Source organism: Culex pipiens, chromosome 2 (genome assembly GCF_016801865.2).
Source record: "Culex pipiens pallens isolate TS chromosome 2, TS_CPP_V2, whole genome shotgun sequence".
In the NCBI taxonomy this organism is placed as follows: Eukaryota; Metazoa; Arthropoda; class Insecta; order Diptera; family Culicidae; genus Culex; species Culex pipiens.
The window spans coordinates 174,949,488-174,965,513 of NC_068938.1; the positions used below are offsets into that span (position 1 = coordinate 174,949,488).

Here is a 16,026-nt window from a genome sequence, read left to right on the forward strand (position 1 = left end):
TTGTTAATCAAAAACGTTTATTTTCAACATCGAAATAACTCGTCGTAAGTTGTTGTGACTTCTTATCTGTAACACAGCTTTTCTTCAACATGATTTATATATGCGCGCGTTGCATTCTCCAAAGAACATCAAAATCTTCGCAAAAAACTAATATCGTGGCAAAATAATGCTTCATTTATAATTGGCGAAAAGTCCAACGAACCTTCATTCGTCTTGCAATACTGACTAGTTCTTTTGTATCGTAACACTTGGCTTATGTTTTGTTGGATTTTTGTTGTCACTTTTCTTTGTTTTATTTTTTGTAAATGGATTGTATTTATTGCGTTTCCCAACTCTCGTACGAGAGTAAAGTTGGTACAAGATTAACCTGCTGCTGCTAACTTTTCCTCAATCACACTTCTAGCTCTTATTTACATCTATTACAAAGGAGGATTTACATCGAAAAATCTGTGCAAATATGTTTGAACAATTATTCCGTTATTTACATAAATATGCAATCGTATTTACACGATACAACTTGTTGTGGCAAAATAGTCTTATTCTTCTTCTACTACTTCTCTAACTATACGCTGGTGCTGTCCACCGTGACGTGCAGTTCACGCAGGACGGTGGCCAAGTCTTTTATGCTGCTGGAGGAATCATTCGCTGGTAAAAAGTACATCTCGCCTTCTGCGCCGTCTTCGCCGCCGTTGGGCCACCACCTGCCCTCGCCCTGGTGGTGTCAATCGCGCAGCTCGAAACACTCGCTGAAGAAGCGGCCCAGGGTGTGGTACAGGTGCGGCCGCACGCCCGCCAAGCTGTGGTCCTCGTCCGGGTAGCTCTGCGGGAATAAAAATAATTAGAAAGACGAATTTGTCTACGGTGCAGCTTTTCTAATTTTCCGAGAGAAGATTCGATATTTTTTTTTTTTTGAAAATTGGTGCAATAAATTCACAGTGAGTCACAATTAGACAAAACAAAAAGTTCTTGACTTTGGAAGATTTTTTTAAATCTCACGTTCGCGTTTTCAATTTAATCATTTAAATGACATTTTCAATGTCAAACTTTCAAAATAATGCTTTTTAAACAACTTTCTTGTTTTTATTATTTGGAGGCAACAGTGTTAGAAGAAAATCTTTTGACGCTCATCGAGAAAAAAAAATCGGAAGTGAACTCGGCTCTCCTATCAATTCAGTTAGTTTTTATTAGCAAATAATCAATTCACAATCATAGACACACAATTACATAATTCCTAATAGAGTTTTGGAGTTCCTTACAACTATGATTTGTACTGCAATTCATTTTGATGTAATTGGATATTCTATCACTTTTCGTAGATGAATGATTTTTGTAAACAAAATGAAATAAATTAATTTAAGTGGTGCTCACAATGAGATTTACAGAAATCATCTACAAATTGATTTTCTTTGACAAGTTCTTGAGCGATGTTTGTTTGTTTTTTATTTTATTTTTTTTTTCTTGTAATTAAAAGACGCAACTTTTGGTACCATAACATCTATAGGTCATCGCTGAAATTTTAAAGTTTTCGCAGTTTTAGTGAAAAAAGTCGATTTCTTCCCCTTTTCGTCATTTTTCCATTTTTGCGCGTGGCGCGTCGAAAAATCCAGTTTTGACAAAGAACTTTTTATTTTCAAAAAATCGTATCTCAGAGCATCGAAAACATAACTTCACCATTTTTTGATATGTTATGTGAAATGTGTGATATGTTATGTGAAATTCCGATAAAAATATTTTCAGACATAGGCTCTTTGGTCCCGAGACCTTCAAAACAGCATTTTAGGTTTTCATACGACCTTTTCAAATGTTAAGCTAAATTTTTGAAACTTCTTACTATTTTTCCGAAAAAGCCAAACTAATCACCTTTCTTTTGCGTCTAGGACAGCTAAAATCGGATGAAATGGCGCGGAGATATGACTTTTTAAAAAAGTGTTTTTTGCAAAAATCGACGAAAATTGCCATTTTTCGAACCACCCTAACACGGCGTAGGTCACCCTAATGGCCAAACAAAAAAAATACGGGTCTAATTATTTTGGCCAAGGATCCCCCAGAAAAAAAATTGAGCTCGATCGGAGAACTTTTTTTTTTCGAATCATGCTGTTTTCGTGGGGAATTACTGTATTAGAGCAAAAGTTAAAAAAAAAAATCAAACTTGCAAAACTGTAGCAATTCTTTTGGTGTCCAGTTTTACGGTGTTGTCCCGTCACGCAACATTTTCATTTCAGGGGAAACACAGAACTTTACTATATTATTCATTCTACATGACATTTCTATGCATGAAAATCAATTATCTTTCCAAATACAGTAGTTGTTCGGCAACTGGGCTGAGAACGTAGCCCAGTCATCGAATGCTGTTCGCTAACTGGGCTGAACGAAAAATAACGAGGGGACTACCGATGCATAGTATTTATTTGATGAAATATAAAAATAAAAGTCAAATTTGTTCACAATGATCACTTTTCATATTTCTTTAATTGTGACTTGAAATTACATAAAAGTTTGAAAAAAGTTTTTTTATTTGCTGACCATGATTTTTGCATCCATTAACCCCTCGGTGATTTCGGTTTGTTTTGGTTTTTAGACGTTTGTCTGCTTTTTAACTGGGCTACGGCCCAGTTATCGAGCGCCCAGTTAAAAAGCAGCCCAGTTAAACAACGCCCAGTTACCGAACAACTACTGTATGTAAAAACATGACCCCCCCCCCCCCTCTTCTTTTCTTGTACCACTACAGCCAAAACGCTGAAAAAAAATCTTTGGAATTTTTTGAAAAGAAGCCAAAGAATCGGTCACTAAGACGACACTGAGAAAAAACTTATTTTTTAGAAATTTAAAACTTTCAGAGGTCGTATCTCAGCAGCCAGTATTCCGACCAACAAAGTAAAAAAATCAGCTGTATAAACATTCTAAGATCGGTAAAACCGGTGGTGATGAAATATTGAAATAAACAGTTGGTATGCTAACAGGCAAAAACGAAGTTGACTTTATAGCGGTCGGCCACCATTGCTAGTACCAACCACTAGTTTCTTCCTTTTTATCTACAAGGACTTCGCCGCCCTGGGCTCCTAAGTGTATGAAAGTATGGCACGGAGCGACGACGCCGAATACCCATATTTACACAAAGAATTTTAGAGCGCCCGCCGCGGGATTCGAGCCGGCGACCTCTGGATTGTGAGTCCAGTGCACGGTCCGATTGATCCACACGGACAGGACAAACAACAACTAAAATTTTATTAAAATGAGGTCGCAGAAATCAAATTTGATGTTAAAAAAAGAAAATAAAAAAAAAATACCAAAAGATTTTTTTTGTGATTTAATTATCTGAAGTCCTATAAAAACCTTCGGATAAACGAGACTTCCGAAAATCGAGTCTGGATTTTACTTGAAAACGTAGCACTTAATCAGAAAATGTGAAACAATTTTGTTAAAAATTCTTAACTCTGATTAGATTTCAAAAGGACGTAAAAGCCAATAGTAAACAAAGCCCATTTTGCATCGGTATTCGATTCGAAAAATACTTACGAAAAATCAATTTCAAAAATGCTTGAGATAGTTCATCTCTACGTCTTTTTAATGCCCTATGAGCAATTCTCTGAGATTTCGGTCATTCGCTTTTTTTGTATTTTTTAATCTGGCTGAAATTTTTTTGGTGGCTTCGGTATGCCATTTTGCATTATTAGTTTGGCTATATAATTTTCCTTACTAATTTGCCAGCTGTCCATACAAAAATGATATATGAAAATCCCAAATTCTGCATCTTTTGAATTTTTTTTTTATCGATTTGGTGTCTTCGGCAAAGTTGTAGGTATGGATAAGGACTACACTGAAAAAATTTTACACGGTAAAACATTTTTTGGTGATTTTTAATTTCACTTTTTGTGATTAAAACTAGATTTGCAAAAACATACGATTTTTTTTTTTATTTTCTGATATATTTTAGGGGACATCAAATACCAATTTTTCAGAAATTTACAGAATGTGCAAAAAACTTTGACCGAGTAATGAATGATTGAATCAACACTGATTTTTTTCAAAAAATCGAAATATTGGTCGCAAATCAAAAAGTACTTTGGTGAAATTTTGATAAGGCTGGTACAAATATTTTTAAAAGTTTTTGTCACCCCCCCCCCCCCCCCCCTTCAAAATTGGCCCGAAAAATCAGGGGGCAAAAAAAATATTTTTACAATAAACTTCAAAATTTCAATGAAAATTCAAGTGCAACCAGCTGAAATCAAATTAAAATACATTCTTCTGCGTTTAAAAGCATTTTTAGCATGTTTGGGTTTATTAAAAAATCTTAAGAATTTTTGAAAATTTTCGATGCAAATTTTTTTTTTTTTCATTACAATTTTTGTTTTTGTCAGATCTTAGATTTTTTGAAAACTAATGATTGCAAAACAATGGAACTAGTGTAAAATGCATTTTAAAACACCCCCCCCCCCTTGACCTCGGCCAGGGCCGAGGGACAATAACTTTTTTAAATATTTGCATCGGCCTAAAGTGCACTGTTTTCAAGTTATAGCCATTTTAAGGTAACTTTTTTAGAAAGTAGTCATAGTTACTATTTTTTTATTACTTCCCATGTTTCCCCACTTTAGAAATAAATGTTTTTGAAGAGCTGAGATAATTCTCTACCCATCATTTTGTAGTGTCGATATCTCAGCAACTACTGGTCCGATTTACAATGTTAAAATATGAAACATTTGTGAAATTTTCCGATCTTTTCGAAAACAATATTTTCAATTTTTTTAAATGTATACTGAAATTTCAAAAGGGCGTAACATTGAATGGAATGGAAATGCTGACCATTATGATTTTTAATGTTTTTTTTAAATCAAATTTAAATGTTAGATAATTTGAATGTATTTGTTAATGTTTAAAACTCACCACTTGTTTGAACATAATATCGTGCGTTTCGAGTGCCCGCGACCACTGCATCGCCTGCTGGAAGTGCACGTTATCGTCGTACGTTCCGTGAATCAGCATGTACTTCCGGTTGCGGAACTTCTCGAACATCGACGTTAGGCGAGACTGCTCGTACCCAGCCCGGTTATCGGCCACCGTTGGCAGCCCCATGTAACGCTCGGTGTAGATGGAGTCTAAAAAGGTTAAAAAGATTAGTTTTAATGTAGGTTTGCAGCTAGATTGAACTTACCGTAGAACGTCCAATCGGTGACGGGCGCCACCGAAACGGCACACTTGAACACCTTGTTCGCGTCCTTGGCCAGTGCCATCGCCGAAGCGTACCCGCCGTAACTCCAGCCCCAAATGGCCATCCGCGAGCCATCCACGTATGGCAACTGCTCGCTCAGCTTCTTCGCCGTCGTAATCTGATCCTCGATCTCGACCGTGCCCAACTTGCGGTACAACTGGAACAGCAGCTTGTCACCGCGCAGTCCCGATCCTCGGCCGTCAATTTTGGCGTAGATCACCGAACGGTTCGAGCTTAAGTGGTGACCCCATCCGAGGGACCACGAGCTGGTCACCGAGTACGAGTTCGGTCCACCGTAGACGTCCACCAGCAGCGGGTACTTGCCGCTCTTGCCGGTGAGATCGGCACCCGGGGGAATCAGCAGCATCACCTTGGAGGTGAATCCGTTACCGAGGTCGATTTCGTGGTACTGAACCTTGGGCAAAGCTTTGCCCTCGAGCTTCGCACGTAGCTCAGTGTTGGACTCGAGCGATTTGACCGGCTTCAGCGAGACGGCTGAAAGAATAAGGGGGTCGTTTTAGTGAAGTTGCTAAAATAGTTGAAGAAAACTCACCATTATTAGCGAAACTCCACTCGAACATCTCCGCCCACGGCACGTTCGGTCCCTTCGCTTCCAGCACCAAGAAGTTGCCCTTCCGGCTCATCTGCGCGTTAAAGTACGTCTGCTTGGGACTTGACTCGACGGCGCAGCTCAGGCACTGGGGCGTAGCACCGACCTGACCCTGGACGGCGTGAATGTGCAGCACGTGCGAATCTTCAGCCGTGTTGGCGGCGTAGAAGATTAGGTTGCTCTCGGCGTCCCACTTGAGGATCTCCTGCACGACGAACTTGCCGGTGGTGAGCGCTTGGGCGGATTTGGTCGTGGTTGATAGCAACGTCACGTGGTGGAAGGAATCCTGGGAGGTGATAATGGCGAACTGGGATCCGTCCTTGTTGAAGATCGGGGCACTGAACAGCTCCAGCCAACCTTCGTCCAGCTTGATCTCGTGAACTTCCATGCAGTCCGCGTTGCTGCAGGACGTGATGATGGCGTGGTTCTGGACGCGGTTCTTCCAGATGGTGATCAGTCGATCGCCGGTGGCCCATCCAACGGAAGTTATGATGTGGTCCTTATCTGGGGTGACCATCGCCACAGGAGGAGCGATTTCAATCTTGTTCGTTGGATTACTCAAATCTACTGTGTAGAGGTTGACCTCAGGGTTCGGCGTCCCAGCCTTCGGGTAGTGCACCACCAACTCATGTGGATATTGGTACTCCGGGTGACCAGGAGGTCCGTAGACGGGAATCTTCATCAATCGCGTTTTGGTATCATTAAACTTAATAAATGCAATCTTTTTGCCATCGGGCGAGAACCACGTGGCAATGTTGGTGGAGAACACCTCTTCCTCATAGACCCAGTCCGGTATGCCGTTGTAGATGCTCGGCGCTCCATCATCCGTTATCTGGACTTCTGTTGCCTCCGGCGATGCCTTGTAGTACAGGTTGTTCTGGTGCACAAAAATGAACGAGTTCCCCACAGGACTCCACTCGACGACGTTTAGTGCTTGCTGGAAAGAGAAGATCATCAGATCACCCAACTCACAAAAAAGTAATCAACCCCCAACTCACCCTAGCACCCTTCACGTTCACCGGAATCGTCTTGCCTTCCACCAAATCCACAATGTCGTAAACCGCCAGGAAGCTATGCCGGAAGATCTTCCCGTACCCCCGCGCAACCAACAAATACCGCTCATCCGCCGACAGATCAAACTTGAATCCCTGCAGCAGATCCTCCCGATCCGGCCCCAGCAACGTTTTGGTTTCGTTCGTCACCGGATCGTACGCCAGCACCGACCCCCGATCGTCCCGCGAAATGACCTTCCCACTGGGAGACCAATCTCCACTGAATCCACGCGACGAAAGTTTCCCCGTCAAAAAGTCCTCCAGCGTGATCGGGTCACCCTGCTGGATCACGGGACTGCTGTTGCCGTTGTCTTTGGTGTCATCTTCTCCACCGGTCAGAACCACGATCAGCACCACCACGACGGCTATGACTACGGCGGCCGCTCCACCGATCAGCAGGTACTTCCTACTGTTGCTCTTCTTCGATCCGACCAGTTCCTGAGGGGTTTTGAGGAGAGGTGAAGAATTACATTAGTATCGATGTGATAGCAGCTTATCATGTGACATTGAGCGTCACTCTGTTTTATTTCAATTGACTAAAGTTAAAGCCTATAAAACCGCTATTAAGATAAGCGATGGGAATCTAAGCCCCATTCTCCCGGGATAAACCACACCTAGATAGTAGCTTCGTTATCAGACATGCCATTTGAAACAATTGCCAGCCGGCCGCGGTATGACAATGATCGGTCTTATCGGTCGAACCTGTCGCTTATCTCGCAATAATTGGGCAATTGAGACGTGAGCTGATTTTATGATTGAGTGAAATTTGACCCAAGAAGTAGCAAATAAAAATTGTTTTGGCTGGCACTTTCGGGAAACATATTTCACAGTTTGATAATAATTCAAAAGAATCAATTTTGAATTATTCTGTACAAGTAATAAAACAACAATTTAATTCTTTAGAAGGCGCTCTCATATCAGCTACACGTGGGTTCAATGCTAACTAAAGTAATTCTAGGAATTATTTAATTTTATTATGATTGGTAATGAACACAACGGAGCCTTTTTCTCTGTTGAGATTATTTTAACGGTAATAAAAATCAATCTAAACCAATTTCAGCAATTTTTTTAAGTTTTTAAGTTTTCCTTTTTGAATCGATTATTCATACAAATATCGTGCTTACCATTTCAAAAGGGCACACAACTTTTGTAAATAAGAGTGTATCCCTCTCACACCTTATGCAAACTGTCATTTGAGTGAAAGGGATACACAATTGTTTACAAAAGTTTTGTGCCCTTTTGAAATGTTAGGCTCCATATATCGTGTATCACTGCTTCCACCATACACAATTTGAAAGCTGTTGAAAAAAAGGTCTTGAAAAGCATTTAAAAATCTATGTCTAATGTAGATTTTTTCTGACCACTTCGGGTTCTTCGGCAATGTTGTAAATTATAATTAAAACAAATATGTCACACTCTCAGAAAAAATCTTGTTTTTTTTAACATGCTTAAGTAAGCTAAAAAGTGTTAACTTTCAAACTGTAGAGTAAGTCGGACATATTGATTTGAATATCTAAAATACCCTAGAATAAATATCAATACCATTTTTAGCTAAATTATATTTGCAATCAAATAATACATACGAAAAAAATTAATAAATTTTATTTGACAATCTCTACAAGTTAAAATTATCAATAAACGGCATGTTTTCTTCAACTTAAAAAAAAAAATCGTCTCGTCCATCTCTAAAATAACATCGGAATTAGCCTTTATATTTTAAGTTCGATTGTTATTGTTTACTGCTATGGCCTTGCAAAAAATGAAAAATCAGGGGGCAAAACAAATATTTTTACAATAAACTTCAAAATTTCAATGAAAATTCAAGTGCAACCAGCTGAAATCAAATTAAAATACATTTTTCTGCGTCTAAAATCATTTTTAGCATGTTTGGGTTTATTAAAAAATCTTAAGATTTTTTGAAAATTTTCAATGCAAAATCTTTTTTTTCGATACAGTTTTTGTTTTTGTCAGATCTTAGATTTTTGCAAACTAAAGATTGCAAAACACCTGAACTAGTGTAAAATGCATTTTAAAACACTTTTTTCATTTAAATGTGAAGACTATGGCTTGTTATTTAAATTTTTATATTTTTTTATTCTTTTGCCCCCCCCCCCCCCCTCCTTGACCTCGGCCAGGGCCGAGAGACAAAAACTTTTTTAAATATTTGCATCGGCCTAATCATTTAAAAATAATAATAATAAGGTTCAGAAAATTCCCAAAAAAATTTTCTAAGAAACATTGAAGATTGGACCTCCAGTGGAAAAATGAAAAACAGACAGGAAAATTCAAGCGTAAATTTTCATAACAACCTCTGAGTTAAGGGATTTATATGCAGATAGGACCTGTTAAAAATTTAATCCTGAATTAAAGTTTTCAAAGTCTGAGCGAAATAGCCCCCAATTATCCGATGCCCATATTTCAGCAACTAATGGTCCAATTTTCAATGATAAAATTGACAATTGAAGGATTTTTATATCCTTTTGAAAAAAAATAATTTTAAGAATCAATAATAAAAAAAACATAAGGGTAAAATTCAATCTTTCTTAGACGAAATTTTAGTACTTTTGGGTTAAAAACTCGAAATTTCATTAAAAACTGTAGTAAAAACATGTAAGGCAAACAAAATAAATATTGAAATAACAAGCAAAAGTTTCAACATCTGCATGCAAAAAGTGTATTAAAATGCATTGTACAGTAGTTACGTTGTTTTGCAATCATTAGTTTTCAAAAAAAAATTAAGATTTGACGAAAACAAAAGTTTTAGCGAAAAAATCTTTTTGCGATAAAAACATCGAACATTTTCAAAAAATGCAAACGATTCTTAAATCAAACAAACATGGGTAATTCTCCGCCAACTCACACAGCAGTTGCCCCGACCCCTCTTCAATTTGCGTGAAACTTTGTCTTTAGCGGTAACTTTTGTCCCTGATCACGAATCCGAGGTCCATTTTTTGATATCTCGTGACGGAGGGGCGGTTCGACCCCTTCCATTTTTAAACATGCGAAAAAAGAGGTGTGTTTCAATAATTTGCAGCCTGAAACGGTGATGAGATAGAAATTTGGTGTCAAAGGGACTTTTATGTAAAATTAGACGTAGAGCAGCAGTAAGAAAAAACTATAAAAAAAAACTTACAGAAATAAATTTCGTGTTTTTTTCTAACTTTGCAGGGTTATTTTTTAGAGTGTAACAATGTTCTACAAAGTTGTAGAGCAGACAATTACAAAAATTTTGATATGTATATATAATGGGTTTGCTTATAAACATCACGAGTTATCGCGATTTTACGAAAAAAAAGTTTTGAAAAAGTTGGTCGTCATCGATCATGGCCGTTCATGGTCACTCGCGACAGACACGGACGACGAAACAAAGAGAAACGCAAAAAGTAACTTTTTCAAAAACTTTTTTTCGCAAAATCGCAATAACTCGTGATGTTTATAAGCAAACCCCTTATGTATAAATATCAAAATTTTTGTAATTGTCTGTTCTACAACTTTGTAGAACATTGTTACACTCTAAAAAATAACCCTGCAAAGTTAGAAAAAACACGAAATTTTAAAACTAAACACTTTGTTCTAAATAAAAAAATGACCCTTCTGGGTCAATGTAGATTCGAAAAGTACATTAAATTTCCCATAAAATGACTTGTTCCAAAAAATTTTACAGTCGAGTAACGGAAAATGGGAGAATTTTAAAACTTTTTTAGTGTTTTTTTCGATGAGAAATACGTTTTTTCGGAATTCTGAGTACGCCATCAAATTGGGCGTCTAATTTTACATAAAAGTCCCTTTGACACCAAATTTTTATCTCATCACCGTTTCAGGCTGCAAATTAATGAAAAACACCTCTTTTTTCGCATGTTCAAAAATGGAAGGGGTCGTACCACCCCTCCGCCACGAGATATCAAAAAATGGACCTCGGATTCGTGATCAGGGACAAAAGTTACCCCTTAGGACAAAGTTTCACGCAAATCGAAGAGGGGTCGGGGCAACTTTTCCCGATTTCGTGTGAGTTGGTAGAGAATTACCCACATGCTAAAAATGATACCAAACACAGGGGAAACATTTAAAAATGATTTCAGCTGATTGCATTTGAATTTGTAATGAAATTTATAAGTTTTTTGAAAAAAAAATTGCCCCATGATTTTTCGGGCCAACTTTGAAGAAGGGGGGGAGACAAAAACTTTAAATAAATTTGTACTAGCCTTATTGAACCATTAAAAAACTCTAGATAAAGAAAAAAAGCGAGAAATTTAAGTGCACATAAAACATAAACATCAAACTATAATTACACTAAACAAAGGAAGTGAAGTTTGTTTTTAAGCAACTGTTTCGAAACTAAGTAAACTGTGTAAACACCCACCTTAAACACCAATATACTTGTAATAAATGGTGATAATGGGTGAGAAACAATTTGGTAAACAAAGCAATAAGTTCCAGTTCTATAAAATATCACTGAAATTCACGCGGTACCTCAACAAGTTTAAAAAAAAACTTGAAAATTACAGGGTCTAGATAAATTTCTTCAAAAAAAATAGCAATATGACCTGTTTCTCAAAAAAAAAAAAACACAAAATTAGTTTCGGTTCTAAAACATAAACCTTATCAGATAATTTTATGTGATATTTAAATATTTCAATGAGAATAACTTTTATTTTTCCCAATTTATGATTTTGATTATAAAACTCACAAGATCTTGACAATGTATTCTTAAAATTAATATTGAATTCTTTCACATATGAATAACAACTCCTGACCACTGCACTCCATGCACCTATTGATCCACTTAATAACCCCTCTCCAAAAACAATCACCTAAAGACACGAGGCCGGTCAAATTGCACTGCATTCAGCTGACCTAAGCCTACATTCGCAGCCGGGTGTGTGCGCAGTTACGTATTCCAAAGTCGTCGTCCGGCTTGCAGCTTCGAGAAAACCCCCCGAAAACAACGCACGCTCAATCGTACGTGGTCGCGCGCAGAAGCTGAAAGTAAAATTTGGTAACCGCCAAAAACGGGTTTGAGGCCATCATCGGACGTTTTGTTTTGGACACGCCAATCCGTTGGTCGGTTGGTTCCAACGCCAAAGCCAAACTTGCGAGTCATGCAATAGTAATAACGGCGATTTTACCTACGAATAGCTTTATAAAATATATATTGCTTTCACTCTCCTGTTTATTGTGTTGATTTGCGTGAAGCCGGTTCGCAGTCAGATCACGGAGTGGGATCGTCCGTGACTTCCCGGAGATCTGTTACCGAGTGGACATTTTAGGGCCACAGAAATTATGTAATTTAAAATGTGAAATTCTTGTTTTTGTCGTTCAGCGTGGTATAATTGAACTTCTTTCGCATCACCAGTGTTACGCAAGACTGGCGCCAGAAACCGGCTAGAGTTGCCCTCTGGGCAGGTGCACAAACCAGTCCATATGAAAACCTCACGCACATATTTGCCCGGAAATGAACAAAATGCAGCTCGATTTCCGAAACGCCAACAGTGGTCAAGCTAAACTTGATTTTCTTTTCCTTTTTCGGAATTTTCCACGCAGCTCCACTCACCAGTCGATGGCAACTACCTGTTTGAACAGGTTTATTAAGGGAAAACCCCCCCCGCACAAGTACACGCGTACCAACCAGTCCGATCGTTAACAACATATTTGAGAAAATTAGTGGAAATGGAGAAAATCGTTACGTGATGAAGCAACGGAGGTGGGGAAATAAAATTGTGATAATAAATAAATCAGCCCTGGCTGCGCTCAGCTGATTGAGTGGTTGGTAAATCGAACTCGAACGTTGCCGTTCAAACCATGAATTGTGGAGATAATTATAACGATACACACTATTGATTGCTGGCCGCACGTGTGTGGGACTCTATTGGCGCCCACTAACGAGGGAGGGTAATATTAATCAACACTTGGTGCGTTTACCGTTACACTATAACTTATCATTATCGAATTGATTTGCTTTAAGCTACAGAATTTAGAGTTGAAAGTGTTTTGAATTGAATTTAAATCGATTCTTTGTTGCTAGCCAAATGTTTTTCAGTGCGTTACACTGGTACCTGCATAATCGATATAAGTATTTTTCAATATAAACCATTTTACATAAGAAAAAAAAACTTTTAGTTATTTTGTTTTCTAAATTTTTAAATTTGCTAAACAACCTAATATTTTGATAAATATTTATGATGGTAAAATTAAAAAAAAACAGACATATGTATTTCGAAAAAATATTACAGATGGCCCAAGATTTGTTGCATCAAATGTTCAAAAAAGAATTTATTGTCTTCAATTGATGACATGAGTCTACCGTCTTTATTTTTGTGATACAATTTCATCAAATTTATATGCATTTCTAATCACAGCATATTCTGAATTTACATACATGGGTGAACAACAACCCAACACGAGCAACGATCGATAGAAAGATATACACCCATGTAATTAACAAAAACTTTATAAATTTTTCTGTTTTTGTTTTTTTTTTATTTTCAACTAAGGCCGTTGCAAATGTTTTCCAAATTTTATGTCGCCCCCACCTTCAAAATTGGTCTGATAAATCAGGGATAAAAACAATATTTTTCCAAAAAACTTAAAAATTTCCATGAAAATAGACGTATCATCAACTGAAAACAATCTATAATTGATTTTTCTGCATTGATAATCATATTTAGCATGTTTGGGCTTGTTTAAAAATGATTTGAATTTTTATAAAATTCCAATGTACAGCACCGCAAAAATTTTATTTTTCACAAAAAAAATAAATATTCGTGAATACTTAGAAATTTTGAAAACTAATGATGGCAAAACAACTGGACAGTTGTATAATGCATTTTAAAACACGTTTTTCATTAAAATGTTGAAACAATGGCTCGTAGTTTAAATTTTTATACTTTTAATTTTTTTTTTGGACCCCCCTCCCTCAACTTAAATCAGAGTCGAGGGACATAAAATTCAAAAAATATTTGCAACGGCCTGAATTCTCCAAGTTTTACATTTCTTAAAAAAAACTAATTATACATTTTCTCAAATCAACTGGTACATTAAAAATAACTGTACCCTAAAAAAGTTAATTAAATTTTGGTTTTTTGGCTATAAAATCACTCGAAAAATAAACTTATTAATTTGACCTCGTAGCCCCACCTTCACGTATACATATCGACTCAGAATCATGTTCTGAGCAAATGTCTGTGTGGATGTGTGTAGGTGGGTGGACAAAAAAAAATGCAGGGCTGCGGAGTCGGGTCATATTTCAAGCGACTCCAACTCCGACTCCGACTCCAGCTTTTTGGGATTAGCCGACTCCGACTCCGACTCCGGCTCCGGCTTTCAGATCCAACCGGCTCCGAATCCGACTCCGGCTCCGGCCCACCAACTCTTGCCGACTCCGACTCCAGCTTTCAAAAAATGGTTGGCTTCGACTCTCACTCCGACTCCACATATTTTTAAATATTTCAAAAGTTAATTTACTATTATTTCGAAAACATTGATAAATAGGATTATTTAAAAACTTTTGAGTGGAAAAAACCGGATTTTTTTTTTAGTTTTAAAAGTTTTAGACGTTATTGAAACAGAAATAAAAAAACGCCAGTTTTAAAGGCATTTCAGAAGAACATTTTGGTAAGTAAATTTGAATTTATTTACTTAACCTAAAATTTTCATTAAATTGATAAAAAGCTAAAATATTAAATTGTTATTTTTTAATGATCATTTAAAGGTCATCATGGCCTTAATGATTGATTTAACATATAAATTCAATTTGCTCACTTTTAAGTTGACATTTATAAGAAGCACAGTGACTATCATAGTCACCTTGTATTTTTAAATAACAATTTAAAACGAAACTATTTTTTAAAGCTCAATTGAAATTTTAAGACGTACATGGACATCACGCCAAGGCTGAAGAAGTTTATTATTACAAATCAATGTATCTAAAAAAATCTTCATGGTAAGGACGCTTAAGTGGTCCTTTTCAAATATCCGTGACCTAGAAAAAATTTTAACCTCGTAATTTTGGATTTTTTTGAATTTTTATTTTTTTATATATTTAAAAGGAGGCACGCGATAATTCTTGCATCTTCACCTAAAACGATGCTTTATGAATGGTCGTACGCCTCCATGAAAATATATGAAAAAAACCTTGAATTGGATAAAAAACAAAAATCCACAGGATAAATATTTTATAGGTCACGGATATTTTTTTATCTTGAAATTCTGACCAATCCTGAAATCTTGAGATTTGTTCAACGATAATTTGCAACAATATTAAAATAGTTTGCCTAAGGATCAACATTCTCAGATTTTAGTAGAGAAATAGTAAACATTAAGATAATCGGTATATTTAATATATATAACATATTCAATGATGATTTCAAAATTAGTTGCAACTTTTTTTTATGTTTGATGTCAGTTTGAAATATTTTAAGCGCGACACTTTTAATTTTTTGTACAAAGTTTTAAACAAAATGCGCATGTTAAGTTCCAAATAATAGATTGTTATAATCGTTGGAAGAGTTATCCTGTCAGTGATTTTTTTGTTTTCGATTTCCATAAAAAGTTTTTATTATTTATATTTTTTTATGTACCTCGTTACTATTTTCCTGAACATTGATTTAATTAAAACCACCAAGACTTTAGCTATTGCGGTATAAGATTACTGTGTCTGTACTTTTTTTCAGAAAGAACTAGAATAAATTTGGTCAAATTTGAGTTTAAAGGGTACATAAATATTGGCAAAGTATGCAGTCAAAAATCAAATAAACGTTTCTGACTACAAAACCATTTTTTTAAAATTTTTTTAGTTATGATGATACTGCATACTTGAGTAAGAGCTGATTAACTGGTTATCATTTAGTGATCTCTAAAAAATAAAAATGGCAACGCAGCGCATGCAACTTGAAAAAAATATAAGAAATTTTGTTAATTAATTTGTTTTATAGCAAATACTTAAAAATAAACATAATTTTTGTTGAATTTAAGCTAACTCCGACTCCGACTCCAACTCCGGGTAATCAGAAATTTTCGGCTCCGACTCCGACTCCAGCTAATAAAATTTAGCCGACTCCGGCTCCGACTCCGACTCCAGCTGTTCGAGTTTTTATGACTCCGGCTCCGACTCCGACTCCGACTCCACAGCCCTGAAAAAATGTCACTCGATTATCAACGGA

At 36.7% G+C, this 16,026-nt stretch overlaps 1 protein-coding gene across 3 annotated transcripts in view; it reads right to left on the reverse strand.

The window, feature by feature from the left end:
• LOC120418193 (venom dipeptidyl peptidase 4) overlaps positions 1-16,026 on the reverse strand; it is a 54,248-nt gene continuing 38,222 nt past the window's right edge. For all 3 annotated transcript variants that reach the window (XM_039580495.2, XM_039580496.2, XM_039580498.2), the window contains 5 exons: positions 6,815-7,306; positions 5,760-6,753; positions 5,150-5,701; positions 4,882-5,093; positions 1-820 (listed from right to left, as the gene is read on the reverse strand). In XM_039580495.2, the coding sequence (XP_039436429.1) occupies positions 722-820; positions 4,882-5,093; positions 5,150-5,701; positions 5,760-6,753; positions 6,815-7,306 (2,349 nt within the window). In that variant the 3' untranslated portion in view covers positions 1-721. The remainder of the gene's footprint in view (positions 821-4,881; positions 5,094-5,149; positions 5,702-5,759; positions 6,754-6,814; positions 7,307-16,026) is intronic.